The 18,758-nt window shown below is 38.5% G+C and overlaps 1 protein-coding gene across 1 annotated transcript; it reads left to right on the forward strand.

The window, feature by feature from the left end:
- Positions 1 to 557: 557 nt before the first annotated feature.
- Positions 558 to 6,622, forward strand: shisa7b (shisa family member 7). Its single transcript, XM_060864901.1, has 5 exons — positions 558 to 2,189; positions 2,402 to 2,550; positions 3,623 to 3,679; positions 4,891 to 5,076; positions 5,204 to 6,622. Exons 1-5 carry the CDS (start codon positions 1,450 to 1,452, stop codon positions 6,010 to 6,012), a joined length of 1,941 nt encoding a protein of 646 aa, XP_060720884.1. The 5' UTR covers positions 558 to 1,449; the 3' UTR covers positions 6,013 to 6,622.
- Positions 6,623 to 18,758: the final 12,136 nt, after the last annotated feature.

Below are 18,758 nucleotides of genomic sequence, written 5' to 3' on the forward strand. Positions count from 1 at the left end.
ACAGTTAATATTGGGTTATGAAACTGTAATATTTATGAAGTTTTTTGATTTATAAGAACAGGTTGAAAGGTATATTCAGGGATACTCTTGAAGCCAGTGCCAAGAGTACATTCTGCATTATTCACCAGCATATAATATAACGAGCCATTAGTATGTTTACATAAGTCATCGTTTTTCGCTATTAGGATCCTGGACGTTAGACGTAAAGACAAAAAATCAGTACTGTAATTTGGATGGGAAAAAACAATTGCTTTAATTTGTCACCCTGAAGGTGTTCCATATGTGTGAATAAGTCCTCAAAACCCATCTACACACACACACACAAACACACACAGTTCCCACAGTGCTGCAATCACCTTTTTTTCTGATTTGTATGAATCATCCTAAACACTTCCTAAACCCAGAAGACGTTGTATTTACATATGCAAAAAAAAAATAAATATATATATATATATATATATATAAATATATTTATGCGGTTTAGAATCCAAGCTGTTTAGTTTGCGTGTCTGTTTTACTATTTAATTCATTTTTACCACAGCCAAAAACTCCACATTCTGATTTCTATTTTATTTTACACATCTGCTGCAAGTTTACAATTCACAAAAATTCACTGTTCACTAATGCTTTTTTTTCCTTAGTTTTCTTAATTTAACTGGACACATATATCTTTTTTAAGTATTTGTTTTAAATAGCTGAGTAGTCAAGTGCCAAATAGGAGCAAGAACATTTATAACGTGTTTAATAATAATAATGGAATTATAGTTAGAATAGGAATACGAGTAGAATACATCACAAAGTTTACACTGAAACAGAAATGTTTACACGGTCCGATTAAGGTGGACTAATGTTACGTCCAAACACTTGTCCATAGTTTATTTAGTCAAACTTAAAAATAAATAAATAAATAAATAAATAAAACACGTTTAAAAAATTAAGAAGTAAAGGATTATAACATTTATATATTGTTAATTTTGTTATTGTTAACACGGAAATTAATGTGTCTTCAGCAAAGCGTTCATACAACCGAATTAGTTTTTTTTTTTAAACCTTGCACCAGGCTTTACCTTCAGTCGATGGAAAACAAATCATGTTGAACTTCAAATGAAATAAAATCTGTAGAAATCATTTAATTTTTTTCCATCGCTAACTGGACTCCATTAACTCTGTTCCTTTTCTGACGATGATGATGATGATAGTTCTTTCGTTTTTTTTTGCTGTATAAATCATGGAATATAATCCCGTATGTTCAACAAAAAATTAAAATTGTTTTATTTATTAGTTAACTGAAAAGGTTAGACATGCATTTTGAATAGCTTAACTAATTAAAGGAACGCTAATTTCTTGAATACTGTTATACAAGTTTGTTGTATAAGTTACGTATTATCAGAGTGGCACACGTTTTTTTCTCGATACACCAGCGTTTTATATGGTTATGAACTGTTTTGTATGAAGTGTTCCATTGTTCTCGTAGTTCATTCAGAAGCCCTCGTTATCAAAATGCCATTTGCTACCATTTTGTGTTTTTTTCTTCTTTTGGACCATATGATTTTCACAGTGGCCGTGACTTCAGAACGCCACTCAGCCAATGGCAGGCCACTGTTGCTTTTGTTACGAGGCTGGAGCAAAGACATTCCACCTCCTGCACTGAAGGCGAAGGGGAAAGAAGCAGCAGCCATAGCAGTGGAGCCAGAAGTGGCTGAGATCCCTGCAAAGCCTCTTCCTCAGATTATGCTTCCTCGTAATATGACAGCCGATGCTCTGAAACCCCCACTGGGGGCTGCACAGGTGGCACCGCCACCTCGTCGTCTGGTGGACGTCGATGTGTGCAGAGGCTACTATGACGTAATGGGGCAGTTTGACAACACCTTTAACTGCACAAAGGGCACTTACATCTACTGCTGTGGCACTTGCTACTACCGCTTCTGCTGTGAGCATCAAGGCAACCGGCTGAACCAGGACATATGCTCCAATTACAACTCACCCATTTGGGCCAACACCCAGGTGCCTGCAACTCAGCCCCCAAACCGTTCAGATCCAGACTTTGACCCTTTGCAGCAGCAGAGCAACAATACGGTTTATGTCATCGGTGGAGTCATCTCTTTCACGTTGGTCATGGCCATTGGGGTGAAGGTGGCTTTCCGCAAGGTCTCTCGTCGACCCAGGAACCGAGACCTCAATATGCCTAGGTGAAATGTTCGAGTGAATAATGTTTTAATTCTGATGGAATTTGTGTTTGAGTGTAAAAGTTGGGGCATTATTATTCATTTTTATTAGTATCTGACAGCGTAGGTTAAATAAACTGGAATCTGTCTTCTTGAAAATGTTTAATTCTTCTCTAGGGTCAAGAATACTCCTACATTATCTATTAACTGTTATGCCTTGTTCCTTTTTTTATTAGAGCACTGGTTGATATATTGCGTCATCAGTCCAGCCCGGTACAGCAGAGTGAGAGAAACAACAGCACCAGTGCCACCACCAGCAAAGGTGCTATCGGACGGCAGTCCAAAAACCATTACACGCCCATCCTCCAGAGCAAAGACAACCGGGGTGAGTATTAAGTGTGTAAATTTGAGTTCAGTCCGAACAGTTTGAAGGATCTATATGGTCCAATGTATTGGGACAGACAGCCCAATTCGGTTGTTCTTGCTTGACACTCAACGCATCTGGGTTTGAGATTAAAAGAAATCTTTCTTGATAGTTGTTTAAGTGATCAGCAATATTGTTAAATGTGACTGACAGGTGTTTCATGCTGCCCAAGTGTGTCCTTTAAGATTGATTCTTTAAACAGTTAAACAGAGCTCTGGGTTTCTCCTGTAAAGCCTGCATTTGTTATCAAAAAAGGATAAATCAATATGAAGACTAGTGAGCTGACTATGGGAGAAAAGCATGCCATTTTGACACTGAGAAAAGAGGCCAAGAGAGTAAAGCCAATACTACAGTTCCAGGGATGTTCTAGAAAACACTGGTCTACTAACCTGGGTACTAAGAACCAAATATACACTCAGTGAGGTCCAAAAAGAACATAAAAGCCTTTTCACTTTTGGACCCCTCTGTTTACTTTCAGTCTTGTGAAAAACTTATAAACCTGAATTATATAACAGCTGACGTCCATATTGAATGCTGCAGTCTTACATTTTTCCTTCACTGGAACTCAGAGACTTGAACCCTGTTCCATCATGACAACGTCCCTGTACACAAAGCACAGAGCTCCATGAAGACATGGTGTGTGAAGGTTGGAGTGAAGAACTCGAGTGTCCTGCACTGAGCCCTGACTCTGACTCAACACCACTGAACACCTTTGTGATGAACTGGAACACAGACTGAACCCCAGACCTCCTCACTCTTACATCATCAGTGTCTGATCTCACTGATGCTCTTGTAGCTGAATGAACACAAATCCACACAGACACACAACAACATCTAGTGGAAAGATGGCACATATGACTGTGATGGAATTTTGCTCTTATAATAATAGTATAAGTGTAATAATTTGTTCAAAGCCCAAATTATTAGTAACCGGGGTTGTTATTATTAGTCAGATTTTTTTGTTTAGGTTTACAGATGGGTTTGGAGGTATAGAAACATTAAGATCCTCTGGTTTTGCTTTGCCTTTTTGCAGTTGGGAAACACAATTTAATCCAGTCCGGGTCCAGTCCCAAACACACAGCTACTATAGGTAAGTAAAAGAGTGGGCACTCTGTGTGTGTGTGTGTGTGTGTGTGTGTGTATGTGTGTGTGTGTGTGTGTGTGTATGTCTATTTGTGGGTGAAATTTGTGATACTAAAGTAATAAACCAATGGCATTTAGATATAGTTCCATATTACCAGTTTCTATATAGCTAGATTTTAATTGACACTAAAAAAATATTTTAATCCAAACTGTCAACACTGATTCTGGCATCTCCATAGCAACACAGTGCATACTGGTCCTAGAATAGTGGGTGGGAAAAATAACCAAGCTTTCACAATTTTTTCCACCAATTTGCCAGTCCAAAACATAGTAGGCTATAGTAAAATATACCTTGTCTTTCCTTTATAGTAGCAGCTGTAAAATGTGTTTATCTAGATTTGGATTTGATTTTGGGTAAGCAGCATTCCAAGAGTGCTGAAACTGTTACTACATTTAGGACAACCGGTCAGTGAGAGTGTATGATGCATGGCCATACATGACACTTTATCCAGCTGAGGTTTCTTTGGGAACTATTTTCAGTGACGGAGCAAGAATAAACTAAATATTTGTCGGTTTATATCAGTCACCCCATACTAATGTCTCTCTGTTTCTCTCTCTCACTGTGACTCTCTCTCTCTGTTTCTCCATACTATATATATATATATATATATATATATATATATATATATATATATATATATATATATATATATATTAGTTATGTAGTCACTTTGTTACAAAAAAAAGCTTAGTTTCACAATTTTTGTGGTAAGTAGGGAGCTGATGTAAGCCGATGACTAATTCTGATTGGTCCTTAGGTTGACCTAACATGACTCATACCCTATACAGTCCCGTTGAACTCAAACTAGATATAAAAAAAAAACACACTGAGAGAAGAAAAGATAGAAAAGTTACAGAGAGAAAGTCACAGTAATAGAATTTCACTAATTGTGAAAATAAGTTGCCAGGGGCTTTAACAGTATTTTTGCATAGTGAGGTTATCTTTTACGACTCAGCATGATCGAGATGTTTTGAGTTCGAGAGTTTTCTAGAAAAATCTGCCCCTTGCAGAATTGCCTATGTGTCACTCTGATATCAAAGATATCTGCAAATGAGAATTCAGCTTGTGGCGTCTTCCATGACCTGCACATTCGTCTAGTTCTTCTCTCATGAATGTTGATTAGATACAAATCGTTCTGCTCTGATTATTTCTTTCAGAACGTGTACCACGAATGAACAATGCCCAGCTAACCTCTGCAGGAACCCTGATCTCCAGCAAGACCAACAACGCAGGCCATCATCTAAGCATCTCTCATTCCTTTCACAATCTGGCTCAGCTCCCTCCAACATATGAAGCTGTTATGAAACCTGATATTAACCGCTATTCCTCCCTCAAGAGATTAGGTGAGTGTGTGAATGTATTAAAACAAATGTCAATGCTTTCAGTCATAATTGGCACATTGGGACTGATGTACTGTATGAACTGGCAAATTTTGAGGCTGTACCTAATTTGTCTCCCAACTAAATGCAGAAAAAGATCTGGAGGATTACACGAGTTATTATACCTCAAAAAGACGACACAACGATGCACCGCCTTCCTTCCACTCCTCCCAGCATCATCTGCCCTGGGGTGATTACACACTTGAGGCGAGGGGTACACTGCCCCTACACTCCTCCCGACCCCAAATACATGTACCTACCTCCACATCTACACCAAATCCTTACCCTTTACCCAAGTCACCATACAGTCCCACCTTTGAGTCGGTGAGCCAGCCTCCACGCCGAGTGATGTCTCAAGACCAACTGTTGGCCTTGGGGGAGGGAAACACCCTGTCATACTTGTCTAAAAACCAGCAGCACCAGTATTACAAAGCCATGGCCGCCAGCAAGAGCTCCAACTCAAAGGCACTGAGGAAGTCCCACGAACGCCTCCTGTTGTCACCTGATGAAAGAATGCTGGGGAGTGCGATGGGTGACTATGGGGGTCTGATGCCTCACCTCAGCCATTATAAAAAAACGCAGTCGCAGCAGAACGTGTGTGTGACCCCATCCCTTGACCGACACCACATGATCAAGATGAATTCACACCCGACGTCTGGCTGTGAACAGGAGTTCACGTCCATCGCTGCTGCCATGAACGCTGGCCATGGAACTGGCACTCTGGGTTGGGGGGAGGGTCATGGCTCCGCTGGTGGCGCTGGAACAACAGGCCAAAGCTCCCGCAGGATGGCGTTTGCCGCAAAGCGACAGAACACCATTGAACAGCTGCACTTCCTCCCCGTGGGAGGGGGAGGCAGTCAGGCACTGTGGACAGGGAGTAAGAACGAAGTCACGGTGTGAAGAAGGGGCGAGGCAGAAGAAGATGGAAAAGGTTGATGGAGAGATTACACGTTTGCTCAAACAGAGGAGAGGACTAATACTTTAAAGGGAGAGCATATGGTAGAATGACAGGAGATAAAAGGGAAGATGGAAAAAGCTTTAGAGCAAGAAACAATGCGAGTCTCATAGCAGGAGAACTTGGTATACTGCTAGGACAGAAAGTGAGGCAATGCATCGTTCTGGAGAGCCATTTTTGCCCCTTGCTGCTTGTTGCTAAGAAACAGGATAAGATACACCCTTGATATGTGAAGGTATTTTTAGGATGAAACTATGTGGATAACTACGGTTTCTACTGTTATCTGACTCTATATGGTATATACATCTACATGGAAGCATTACATCTATAAAAATTGAGCCATACTTTTTGAACATTTTATGGTGGGGGAAAACATATTTCATTCATAAAAAGTTTTCTCCAACACAAACCTTCTCTAGCAAGTATAGATAATTTTATAGAATATAATGCTTCATTCTAGTGAGTTTTGTCGGTTAAGGATCGGGACAACGTGACAGAAAGTAAGAGGTGGAATCCTGAGTGCCCTCAGGATTTGTGAAGACTGTATATTTGTGAAATTTCCTGATGTAATATTATAGCATCGCAAATAAACTTTGATTAATAAGTTATCATGGATTACACTGCAGCTTCAATGGGGCGATGAGAGAGAGAGGGAGGGAGAGGGAGGGGGGGGAGGGAGAGAGAGAGAGAGAGCAAGGGAGGGGGGAGGGGTAGGGGAGAGAGAGAGAGGGGGGGAGAGAGGGGGACAGCAGGAGAGAGAGAGAGGGGGAGAGAGGGGGGACAGCAGGAGAGAGAGAGAGAGGGGGGGGCAGCAGAGAGAGAGAGAGAAAGGGAGAGAGAGTTGTGGGAGGGAGGGAGAGAGAGAGAGAAACGTTCCCAACAATTAAGTGATTTACCTCATAATTAGTCGTCCGGCAGATTTGAAATAGTTAAGAAGCTGTGAAGCTCGACGCTGACCTGACATACAGTATATCGAACAATATTGTGATACAGTTCTTTAGATTCAGGAGTCTTGACTCTTTTATAATTCAGCTTTGGGGTAGGTATAGGTTAAATGTTTGACTTTGAGCCTCTAATAATATAGTGGCATTTTATAAAAACAAAAATTGTCACATTTTATTAAAAAAGAATCTCTCTTGGCTTTATCGTGGTACCTTTTTAAAGGTGCCTCTGAGAGCAATATGCAGTGGTAGTCTTTGATTATTACGGAACTATTTAAAGAACCTAAAGGCCTTGTAGTCTGCGGTTAGAAAATAAAACCACTTTGTGCTGAACATGTGACAAAATGAGCCAGTAGGCATTGTGGCTGTTCAAGAAGTGACTTGTGACTATAGTCCTGCTTCCTGACGTTCGGTCTGTTATCATGGAAGTGCGGCAGAAGACGAACAAATTCTGAGCATGAGCATTCGTTATCAAAACTGCAGACACAATTTGAGCTGATTACTGTATAAGGTTGGTGGTAGGGCAGTGGGAAAGGGGATGGGGAGTTGGTGGACTCTTTATTCCAAGGGCTATTCTGAATCTTATACCTGTATGTCTCTGCTTCTGTGTTTGGTCTTTTTTTTTTTTTTTTAAATGATCATGTGTCAGTGTAAGTGACACAGCTGTAGAACAAAATGCAGAAAACAATTCTGATATTGCTAACTATGTAATCTACCAAACTGTAATATATTAAGATATTAAGATGTTATTTTCTGATTAACAAGCTGGCCAGTTTTGGTATATTCTAAAAAGCTCTTTTTTTTTTTTTTTGGTCAAAGATGTGTATATTTCTCTGCTGTATACTCACCAGACACTCATAAACAGGTGTGTGGTAGATGCCTGAGACAGTTTATATGCTCGAAATGAACAGAACAAGTAAACAGACCTAAAATATGTCCTAAAAATAATATCCTTAAAATAAATATTTCAGCTTTTCTTTCTACTAAAGTTATTCCAGTATAAAATGTATGCGAATTTTATATCGATTTATACAGGTATTTAAAAAAAAAGAAAAAAGAAGAAAAAAAAAGAAGACCGATTATCAGTGTTGAGATCATAGTTAACGTTTGCTTCCTTTTTGCTTCCATTTCTGTGACTTTCCTTTTTTGTTACTATACAACTTCCTAGTGGACTTTGTAATTAATGACAAAAAGAAGCAATTAAACTTGAAAAGAGGAAAAGCATGAAGATGTCAAAAAAAAAAAAAGCCAGCGTTGATGTCATTACTGCTGATTAGTGATGTCAAGGTGTGTATGTTTCCTGTTTGTGTGTCCGTGTTTCTGTGCCTGTGTGTATTTCTGAATCTGTCTTTTTGGAATGCTGAATCTCACATTTTAGCTGACTTTTACCTGAATTGTCAGACAATGTGCAAGGAAAATTAAAACCCCCCAAATGACTTTATTTTCTGTTTAGAGAAGTGTTTTCTTTTTTTCTTCTGTTTAAAAAAAAAACTTAGAATAAAGGCGTTGTAATTCAATTCAGTTCAGTTCGGTTTTATTTGCATTGCGCATTTAACACTGGACATTGTCTCAAAGCAGCTTTACAGAACATAAGAAATGTAGTACAAAATGTTCAAGATTAATATTAGACTTATGTTTAAATGTGTGTGTATTTATCCCTAATGAGCAAGTCTGAGGTGACTGAGGTGACTGTGGTGAGGAAAAACTCCCTTAGATTGAAGAGGAAGAAACCTTGAGAGGAACCAGACTTCAAAGTGAACCTCGTCCTAATTTGGGTGACACTGGAGAGTGTGATTATAAACTGTTATAAACACCAGAGAGTGTTATTATGAATAATGTCCTTTCTACAGTCAGATACAGTCTAATATTTGTGTATTGATGAGGAGCTTGTTGTCCTCAAAGACCACATGGAGTTCTCATCTTCTCTTGAATTCAGAATGGCATTTTGATAAGGATCACCTCACTGAAACCCTAATATTAATTCAGGCATTTTGCTTGCAGGATCAATGTTGATTTTGTGACATTGTTGATTTTGTGATCTTCATGATTGTGAAGTCTTTTAGTCTCTTAGGGCTCCAGACCAGCAGGGGGCATATCGTTTTTTATAATCGCTCACTTTATTAAAAAGCAAAACAAAATAAAAAGATTCGAGTTCCCTGCCTGTCATTATTGCACTTGTAAATTAGGACACCCCATAAACATATGGGCATTTGGTCTTAATTTTAACAATATTAGAAGATTCAAGTAATATAACTAAACAAATAAAACCAGAGTCTGAAAAATCTGTAAAATGTAATAAAAACAAATCCAATTTATTCTGAGGAAAAAGTAAGGACACCTCCGCATTTATTTAGACTTAAAATGGATAAAATGACCTACAGGTGTATCACATCAGGTGTAAGTTAATAGAAAATTGTTACAGACCATTTTGAAGAAGGCTTGGATTATTTAAACCTTAGTTTGCTCTTAATTGGTGGAGTGAGAGGTATCAGCATGGTGAGACCCAAAGGGCTCTCTGAGGCCTTCAGAAAGGAGGTTGTTGATGCTTATGAGTCTGGTAGTCTAGAAAGAATTTGTAGGCAGCCATTCCACTGTCCGATAATTATTTACAAGTGGAGAACATTTAAAACAACTGGCAACATGGCCAGGTCAGGACATCCAAGCAAATTCACCCCAAGAGCAGACGGTAAGATGCATAACAACTTTAATTATCATGGGAGGTGTGCAAGGAGGAAATATTTGCTAAGAAATACATAAGGGTAAGAATGAAGTTTGAGAAAGAGCACAGAGACAAAGGCTGAGACTTTGTGAATAAGTTGCTTTAGACAGATGAGTCTAAAACTGAATTATTTGGGCACAAAAACAGACGGCATGTTTGGCGTAAACCAAATACAGCAAACCAAGGACTTCATACCAACTGTGAAACATGGAGGTGGAAGTGTTATGGTTTGGGGATGTTTTGCTGCAGCAGGAACTGACCAGCTCATCATCACTGAATCCACTATGAATTCTATGTTGTATTAGAAGGTGCTTGAGGAACACGTGAGACCATCTGTGAAAATTTTGAAGCTGAAGTGTAACTAAACCTTGCAAGATGATAATGACCCAAAACATAACACATATCTAAATCTTATTGAGATCCTGTGTGGTGATTTAAAACTGACTGCATGCAAGAAACCCCTCAAACATCACACAGCTGAAAGAATTCTGCATTGAGGATTAGGGGAAACTTTCTTCTAGTTGATGTCAGAAACTGGTAGATGGCTACAAGAAACATCTCACTGAGGTTATTTTAGCAAAGGGGGGAAACACTATTAGGGCACAGGGTGTCCTAACCTTTTCCTCAGATTAAATAACCATTTTTTGTTGATTTCTTTTGTTTAATAAGTGAAAACAACATAATTTCTTTTTTTTTCTTTTTTTTTGTACCACCACTTAGACCCTTGAACCTGCAATTCTTGTAACTAGGTTGCTTGAGTTGAACTACTAAGGTCAAAGGTTCAACCAGAAGTAGCAATTAGTGCATTTTTATTTTTGTCTGGGGTGGAAAAAGCCACAAGAAAAAAGCAGAAGAGGAGAAATAAAAACATTTCCATTGATTTAGTCAATTTGTCTGAGTTCTTGCTTCTGCTTGTTGATGTAACTGAAACAGAAAATGGTAGAGGATATCTAGCTACAGAGCCAGTTTCTAGAAGTGTTACTGTAGGTTAACATGTAGCTAGCTTGTTGCTGTTAGCTATGGCAATAATAGCCTGTTAAATTAAAAGATTGTTTGGGCGTCAATCCCAACACTATAATTCTTAACTCAGAATTTAGCCAATCAGAGCCGGTAAAGAAATAAGTTCAATCCTTCTGGTCTAGTGGTCATTTTTCATGCGATGTAAAGAAATATTTTATGCAGTTTTCCGCATTACAATCAATAAATAGTGAGCACAGCAAGTATAGTGAGTTGTGAGTAAATTTTCTCTCAGTCATGTCTAGATTGTTAGCTAAAGCAATTATTTAGCAAGTATTTTATTGCTGCAATAAACAGATCTGTATTTCCTGATCAGAGATACAGTAACAAATATATACAAATTCATTTAAATGAAGTAGAACATGACATTCTGGGAGCTTGTACATTGTACACAGCAGAACCGGGAGTATTATAAAGCAGCATTTCACAAGCAATCCACTGGTAAGATGTGAAAGCTATAATCAGTGGCCATATTTTATCCTTCAGTCTTCAGAAAAAGACTGAGGTTTTTCTCATCACAACCACAACTATTCCCCTGAGGACAGTGAGGGCTGTGACCGGACAGCGATTTCAGTCTCACACGAGAGCAACCCAGGGATGAAGGGCAATTCAAAATCAATCAGTCTCAGCAGCAACCCCCTGCGTTAAAAAAAAAATCAGGGGATTGCTGATTGATTTTCAATGAAGAGACAATTCACTGAGATTAGAGCAATGCAAGGACGGTTTTGCTTTTCAGTGTGGAACGTTTCAATGAAAATGTGTTGTGTTTGACATAAATGGAAATGACAATTGATTTCTTGAATACACAATCATACACAGTATGACATGTAGTGAAAAGCATTTTATAACTGTAATTGATATAAAAATAGCCAATTTCATTAGGGTAGAAAATAAAAAATAGAGACAACATTGATGCTTCCCTACAAAGCCAAAAAAAGATCAGCTCCCTCTTACCTCAGAGCTCTGCACCTCGCTCCCTCAGACCTACCAGCACTGCTCGAATGGTCCCACCATCTCTCAGGGTAAGAGGTATATTGGTATATAGGCTATATAGGAATATAATAGCTAAGCCATTGCTGGGGACCCTGAGCAAGGCACATAACCCTCAATTGTATAAATTTAAAAAAAAAATGTAAGTCACTTTGGATCAGAGGTGGGAGTAAGTCACACATGTGCAAGTGACAAGTAAGTCTCAAGTCATGAATGTCAAGTCAAAGTCAAGTCGAGTCTTTTTTTAATATTTGTCAAGCAAGTCTCAAATTTGTGACTTAAGTCTGACTCGAGTCAAGTCATATGGTTTGGATAAGGGTGTCTGCTAAATGCTGCAAATGTACAGTAAGTCTTTTCTCTGTTCTGGCACCAAGGTGGTGGAATGAACTTCCCCTAGATGTCTGATAGTCACTGACTATCTTCAAATGTTGGGTGAAGAACCTACCTCTTCCTGAAACACTTAAACTATGTGACATCTCTGGATGTCTGGACGATGAAACTGTCTCGATAAACTAATAAAGATATGAGGTGAAGGTGTGAGCCAGATGTAGTTATTTATGTATCCAGATTTAAGAGAGATGAGTACATCAGACAGGTGAGATTGGTGAACCTATAGTACCATCCTTGATAAAAAAGTTACTTTTTTTAAACACATAAAGACACTACATGGATCACAAAAAAACGGTTTACAGGCCATTGTACTGAAAAAAAAGAAAAAACACATCCAACTGACATGCAGCACTTCATCGGGGAGGAGTTGGAAAGAAGGAGAAAAAAACAGGATGTGAGATTAACACAGGTAGGCAGGTGGGCATACAGTAAATGTAAAGGAACACGACTCATGACTAATAATAACGTACAGCTATACCATTCTGAGAAAGCCTGATGTTGTCTGATCTTGTCTGCTCTCAGAAGCTAAACAGAGTCAGGCCTTTTTAGTACTTGGATGGAGAGTGCTATAAGTTTATTTTGGGGCAGTGATGGATCAAGCAGTTAAGGCTCTGGGGAATTGGGGTTCAAGTTCCAGCACTGCTAAGCTGTCACTGTTGGGCCCTTGGTCAAAGCCCTTAACCCGCTCTGCTCCAGGGGTGAGCAGATGTCTCCATGTCTCACCCCAGCCTCCAAAGTTGGGATATGTAAAGAAAGAATTTCACTGTGCTGTAATGTAGATGTGAGGAAATAAAGGTCTGTAATAATACTGCCTAGGTAAGGTCCATTAACCTTATTATAATCCATTATCAATGACTCAGAGAAAATTGGATGTGGTTAAGATGTTGGACAACCGTTTGAAGGGTTGCGAGTTTAAATCCCTGTTCCACCAAGCTGCCACCACTGGCCACCGAGCAAGGCCCTTAACCCTCAATTGTTCATGTGTAGACAATCTAATACAACCTCATTTGTAATGAATACACAAATATACAATCTACCATAGGGTGGTATGTTTTCTCCTAAGCCCATATTTTTCAACTTTATTATGAGACCCTTTTTAGTAATAATAATACTGCCTGTGTTTCTTTCATCTTAATCCATAGTGCTTCTTCTTCCAGCTTTTATTTTATAATAAAGTTGATGTAAGCTCTATTGGTTTTCCACCACCCGCCATTACGAATATTAGAAGGATAAAGATTAACATGATATACAGTGACTTCAGTGTTTCTGCTCACTCAGTGGGATGGTTGGATTATGTAGATGATGTGAGGAGGTTTGATGTGAGGAGGGTTTATTCAACAGTCCAGCTGTGATGACAACAAAAACTGCAAATTTCAAAGCCCATGTGTCTTTTTCACATCAGCAGTTATAGTTAGTTCTTTCATGTTGCCGGTAGTTAGTGCCATCAGGTGAGTATTTTATACACACTTTCAAAATAAGAGTCTTTCCTAAAAAAAATAAGCAGATCTTTATTGTTTTATGTGATATGTGTAAATGTTAATGGCTGTTCAGCTTATTATTAGTTTATTTCATTGTTTGAGGTAATTAGAATGTAACATTTAAATTTATTTAACAGTCCCAGTTTAAAAGATTCCAGGTTGCATGACTCATTTAAGATGCTTTGCATATACTGCATGCTTCTTTGCATGTATTTTAACTAAAATATCAGCGAAAGGTTTGTTGCCACAAAGTTGGAAACACAAAGTTATATAGAATGTGTTGTTTGTTGCAGTGTGACAATTTTCCTTCACTGGAGACTTGAACCCTAGTCCATCGTGACAATGTTCCTGTACACAATGCACAGAGCTCCATGAAGACATGGTGTGTGAAGGTTTGAGTGAAGAACTCAAGTGTCCTGCACTGAGCCCAGTCTCTGACTCAACACCACTGAACACCTTTGTGATGAACTGGAACACAGACTGAACCCCAGACCTCCTCACTCTTACATCATCAGTGTCTGATCTCACTGATGCTCTTGGAGCTGAATGAACACAAATCCACACAGACACACAACAACATCTAGTGGAAAGTCTTCACAGAGGAGAAGAGTTGAGAGCTTTATAACAGTTAAGGGAATAAATCTGGAGTGAGATGTTCAACAAGCACATGTGAGCATGAATTTGTAGCATGGACTATAGGCTAAAATAAAAGAATTGGCTTTACTGTTCCAATACATTTGGATAGGACTGGATTACATGTTTCACCACTGAAACTGTTTTTCTTTTATTTATTATTATGACAAACATAGCAGAAGGAAATCTGAAGTTTAGTTCCACACCAAGTGCTTTTTAAGGCAAAGAAGTGAAATGTTCTGCAATGGCCATGTCAAGTCCTTTGACCTCAATATAACTGAGCATGCGTTTTACTTGCTGAAGGCAAAACCGTGGGCAAAACACCACAAGAACACACAGGACTCTATGCAGCTGCAGTAAATATCTGGCAGAGCATTAACTATAAAGAAACTCAGCGTCTGGTTGATTTTTTGTTTTTCAGAATTGACAGCAAAGGATTTGCATCCAAGTATTTAACAATTTAATCAATTTATGATTATGACGGTAACACACATAGCAAAGCATAATATTCTAAAACATCCACCTGATTTAGATACAAATGATGTTACAGTAAAGTTGTATGGGGCTCATATTCATTATTTACGTCCATCTCCAAAATAATATCGTACACAGCTGAAATAATAACAACATTTTAAATGTCCAAACATTTCACTTACAATTCTCCTCAAAATTCCCCCTCCCTTAATCATCATGAGTGACTGAAGAAGCCAGTATCCACCAGGTGAATGAGGAGGTGCGACAGAAGGCCATGCCTTTACCTTGAGGCTTGGGTCCCCTTATTGATGTATAACACTTCAATCCTGGAAGCAAGTGTTTGTAAACTCTCCTTTAGCTGTAGAAAGTCCTCACATACTGTAAGCTGCATGCTGACGATCTTAAATTGGATATAAAAACATACCTCTCATCATTTTTATTTTGTTCTGTTTAGTCAATTTACAACTATATGGTTAAAAGTATGTGGACACCTGACCATTACACCCATGTGTGCTTTCTGGATGTCACATCCCCGTTGCTGCTCTAGAAAAATTTATTTGACACATATACTACATTACAGGGACATTTACAGCCCTCTGATGCAAAGATGCTTCTGGGGCTTAAACCCTGGACTTTCCAGTCAGTAACCTGGACCCTTATCCACTGATCCACCAAACTGCCCAACGTTATAATAACCTCCACTTTTATCTTTTGTGAAGACTTTCCACTAGATGTTGGATTGTGACTGTGTGGATTTGCATTCAGTTTAGTGGGGATGAGTCAGAGTCAGGGCTCAGTGCAGGACACTCGAGTTCTTCACTCCAACCTTCACACACCGTGTCTTCATGGAGCTCTGTGCTTTGTGTACAGGGACATTGACATGATGGAACAGGGTTCGAGTCTCTTAGCTCCAGTGTCAGAAAAACTAAATGCACAAATTCAATATTATATTACCATAGCAGAGAAAAACCTAATATACTGATGTGTGCAACCAACTTTGTGGCAACAGTTTGGGGGAAAATCGAACTCAGGCACATTTAGGTGTCCACAAACATTTGGTCATATAATGAATTATGTAATTGTGAAGATAGATGATATTTTCCGTTACAACGCTGGAAGCCCAATGAAAACCTGGCCATAAAAACCATGGAAATGACTAGATTAAAAATGGGAAAGAATATTGTTTTGGAATATGTAAAAATATTACTGTACAATGTGTGCAGTTGAGTTATGTGTAGTAACAGTAACAGTGACAGAGAGACTGTACAGTCTGCGTGAATAGATTTGTATTGTAATAGTGTCATGCAACATTAAAGTCTAACGTTTTTATTTAAGCCAGTTCATTTGTTATCCTCAGATGATGGGCTGATAGTAAAATATTGGACTTTAGTTTTGAGATAGAATAAATATTTTGCCCCTAATATCTTCCCAATATGGCATTAAAACATATTTAACATAATTAGCTTGTCACATTGACTAATAATGGTAAGGTTTATCACATTGGAAATGCACTTTTGGCCAAAGCTACCAATATGAAATATATTATTAATATGCATAATTTAATAAAATATTAAACAAGTATTTCAGTAGTTTATTTACATGTCAATTATTTCACCATTTCTTTTCTGTAGTTAATTGTTTGTTTCTTGCCTTGGTGCATGCCATGCTATGAAAGAATTAAATCAGTCAACATATCTGTCTCAGTGGAAACCAGCAGGAGCTCTGGCTGTGTTTGACACCTTTTCTTCCTCCAATTTGTTTCTCACAGACTTTGTTATTTGTAGCGATTCACATCACGCTCTCATATAAATGTTTCCTACTGTACAATTTGATTCTGTAGAGCCATCCGTGGATAAGGTGACAGTAAAATAAATAAATAAATAATAAAAAAAAATAATCTAACCATTATCATCAAAAGCAATATCCATATCTTAGTACCATTATTTCATTTGAACAGAGATTTTGCTTTGCTGTTTTGAAAAACCATGAATGCTCAAGGCTTCCATTTTAAAGGTTTGCTTAGAATGCATTTACAGTATAACACTGTGAGGGCCTACAAGCAAAAGAACTTGATTCAAATTAATCATAAAATTAGTGACACTAGTCCTGCCTGAATTTTGATAAAAGATATTGTCTGATTTAACTGCTCCATGGCATTATATCCCATTTCATTATTATTCATTGTAATTATTAAATCTTGATTAAGTAATTAATCATTAATTATCCTGTAAAAAAACATTATTTATTGGTTAAATAATCTTAAAATTTCTTTTATATTCCCTTCCAGTGTTCCCAGCTGTTAACCAGGATCTCCCAGATAATTTAGTTTTTAATTTAGTTTAGTTTTTAGAATTTATTGTATTTATTGACAAAGTTTGTGGGTACTGCTGGAATTTGTGAATTTTCCGCTGGGATGAATAAAGTATCTATCTAGCAGACTCAAACATGAGCAAGATAAAATAAATTGAAAGTAGGAAATAGATAATAATATCTGCTAGTAAGGAATATAGCAGATATTATATAAGACACCTATGTCATATTGCCTGATTTTAATTGTGGAATTTATATACACTGATCTGCCATAACATTAAACCATCCTGTCTGATATTGTGTAGGTTGCCATTGTGCTGCCAAAACAGCTCTGACCCATCCTACGTGACCTACACAAGCAAGCTGTGATGCTCAGCATCTTCTGACACCTTCTGACACACATATCAGGCAGAATGAAATAGTTTTTTCAGTAATGACTGCTCCAGTAGCTCTTCTGAGGGATCAGATCAGCCATTCTAGCCTTTTAGCCGAAACTAGCCACTGCATTCTGGAAACACTGCCCACAAGATCTGCTGTTTTGGAGATGATCTTACCCAATCATCTAACCATCACAATTTGGCTATTGTCAAAGAGGCTCTGATCCTTATGCTTGCCCGTTTTTCAAGAACTGACTGTTCACTTGCTGCATAATATATCCCACCCAGTGACCGGTGTCATTTTAATGAGATAATCGTTGTTAATTACTTCACCTGTCAGTGATATTAATGCCAGGGATGATTGGTGTTTTTACAATGAGCAGATTGAGAAAATCTTTCAGACCTTCACTTCTGCCCCGACTACACCTACATTTTACAGCCAGGATTCCCCTACTCGTTCAATGTCACATTTCTCAACTGTAGTAGCAGAAGAGATTTTACAACTCATCCAGTCTTGCAATCCTAGCACTTGCCCATTGGATCCACTCCCTTCCACTATGCTCCAGACACTCACAAGACCTTCTGCCCTTCATAACCACAATCATCAATGGATCCTTAACATCTGGTCAACAGTACGACTTTAAAGCAGCACATTCCACAGAGACTGCCCTTTCGGCTGTCTGAGAAACTACATGCTGCTAGATCGGCCAAGCTGTCTTCTGTTCTCGTGCTCCTCCACCTTTCGGCTGTGTTTGATATGGTCAACCATGAGACTCTCTTGTCAACCCTCAGGAATGGCATTTCTATACATGCCACTCTCACGCTCCGAGTGTTCCGAGTTCCTAGTCTGATCGTCTCTTCTTACTGAGCTACTTTGTCCATCCTGATGTTCTACGCCTGGTTGGAGTCTCGTCGCCCGGTTGTCACCCTGCCAGGGATTAATCTGCATGGTAAGAAAGTGACTCATGGGATTTCTCTGGATGGGGCCGCCCGGAGACTGTCTTCTTTGAACCATTGTTGCATCAGTCAGCTGTGTGGTCTGGTCATTATCAGCAATCATTGAAGACTTTGGAAGAAAGGAATTAGTGTTGGGTCTGTGGTGAACTGCGACGACCCATTAGTTCCTCAGGAGCTCTCGGGTGCACTATTATAAACTGTTGTAGAAAGGACATTATTTACATTTACATTATTTATTGTCCAGTATCCAAAATGAGGGTCCCTTCTGAGTCTGGTTCCTCTCAAGTTTTCTACCTCATATCATCTCAGAGAGTTTTTCCTTGCCACCATTGCGTCCGGCTTGCTCATTAGGGATAGATGTTAGAAATAAATAGTATTTTAAATTTTAAATTAATATTTTTAAAT

Source organism: Tachysurus vachellii, chromosome 3, assembly GCF_030014155.1.
Source record: "Tachysurus vachellii isolate PV-2020 chromosome 3, HZAU_Pvac_v1, whole genome shotgun sequence".
Classification (NCBI taxonomy): domain Eukaryota; kingdom Metazoa; phylum Chordata; class Actinopteri; order Siluriformes; family Bagridae; genus Tachysurus; species Tachysurus vachellii.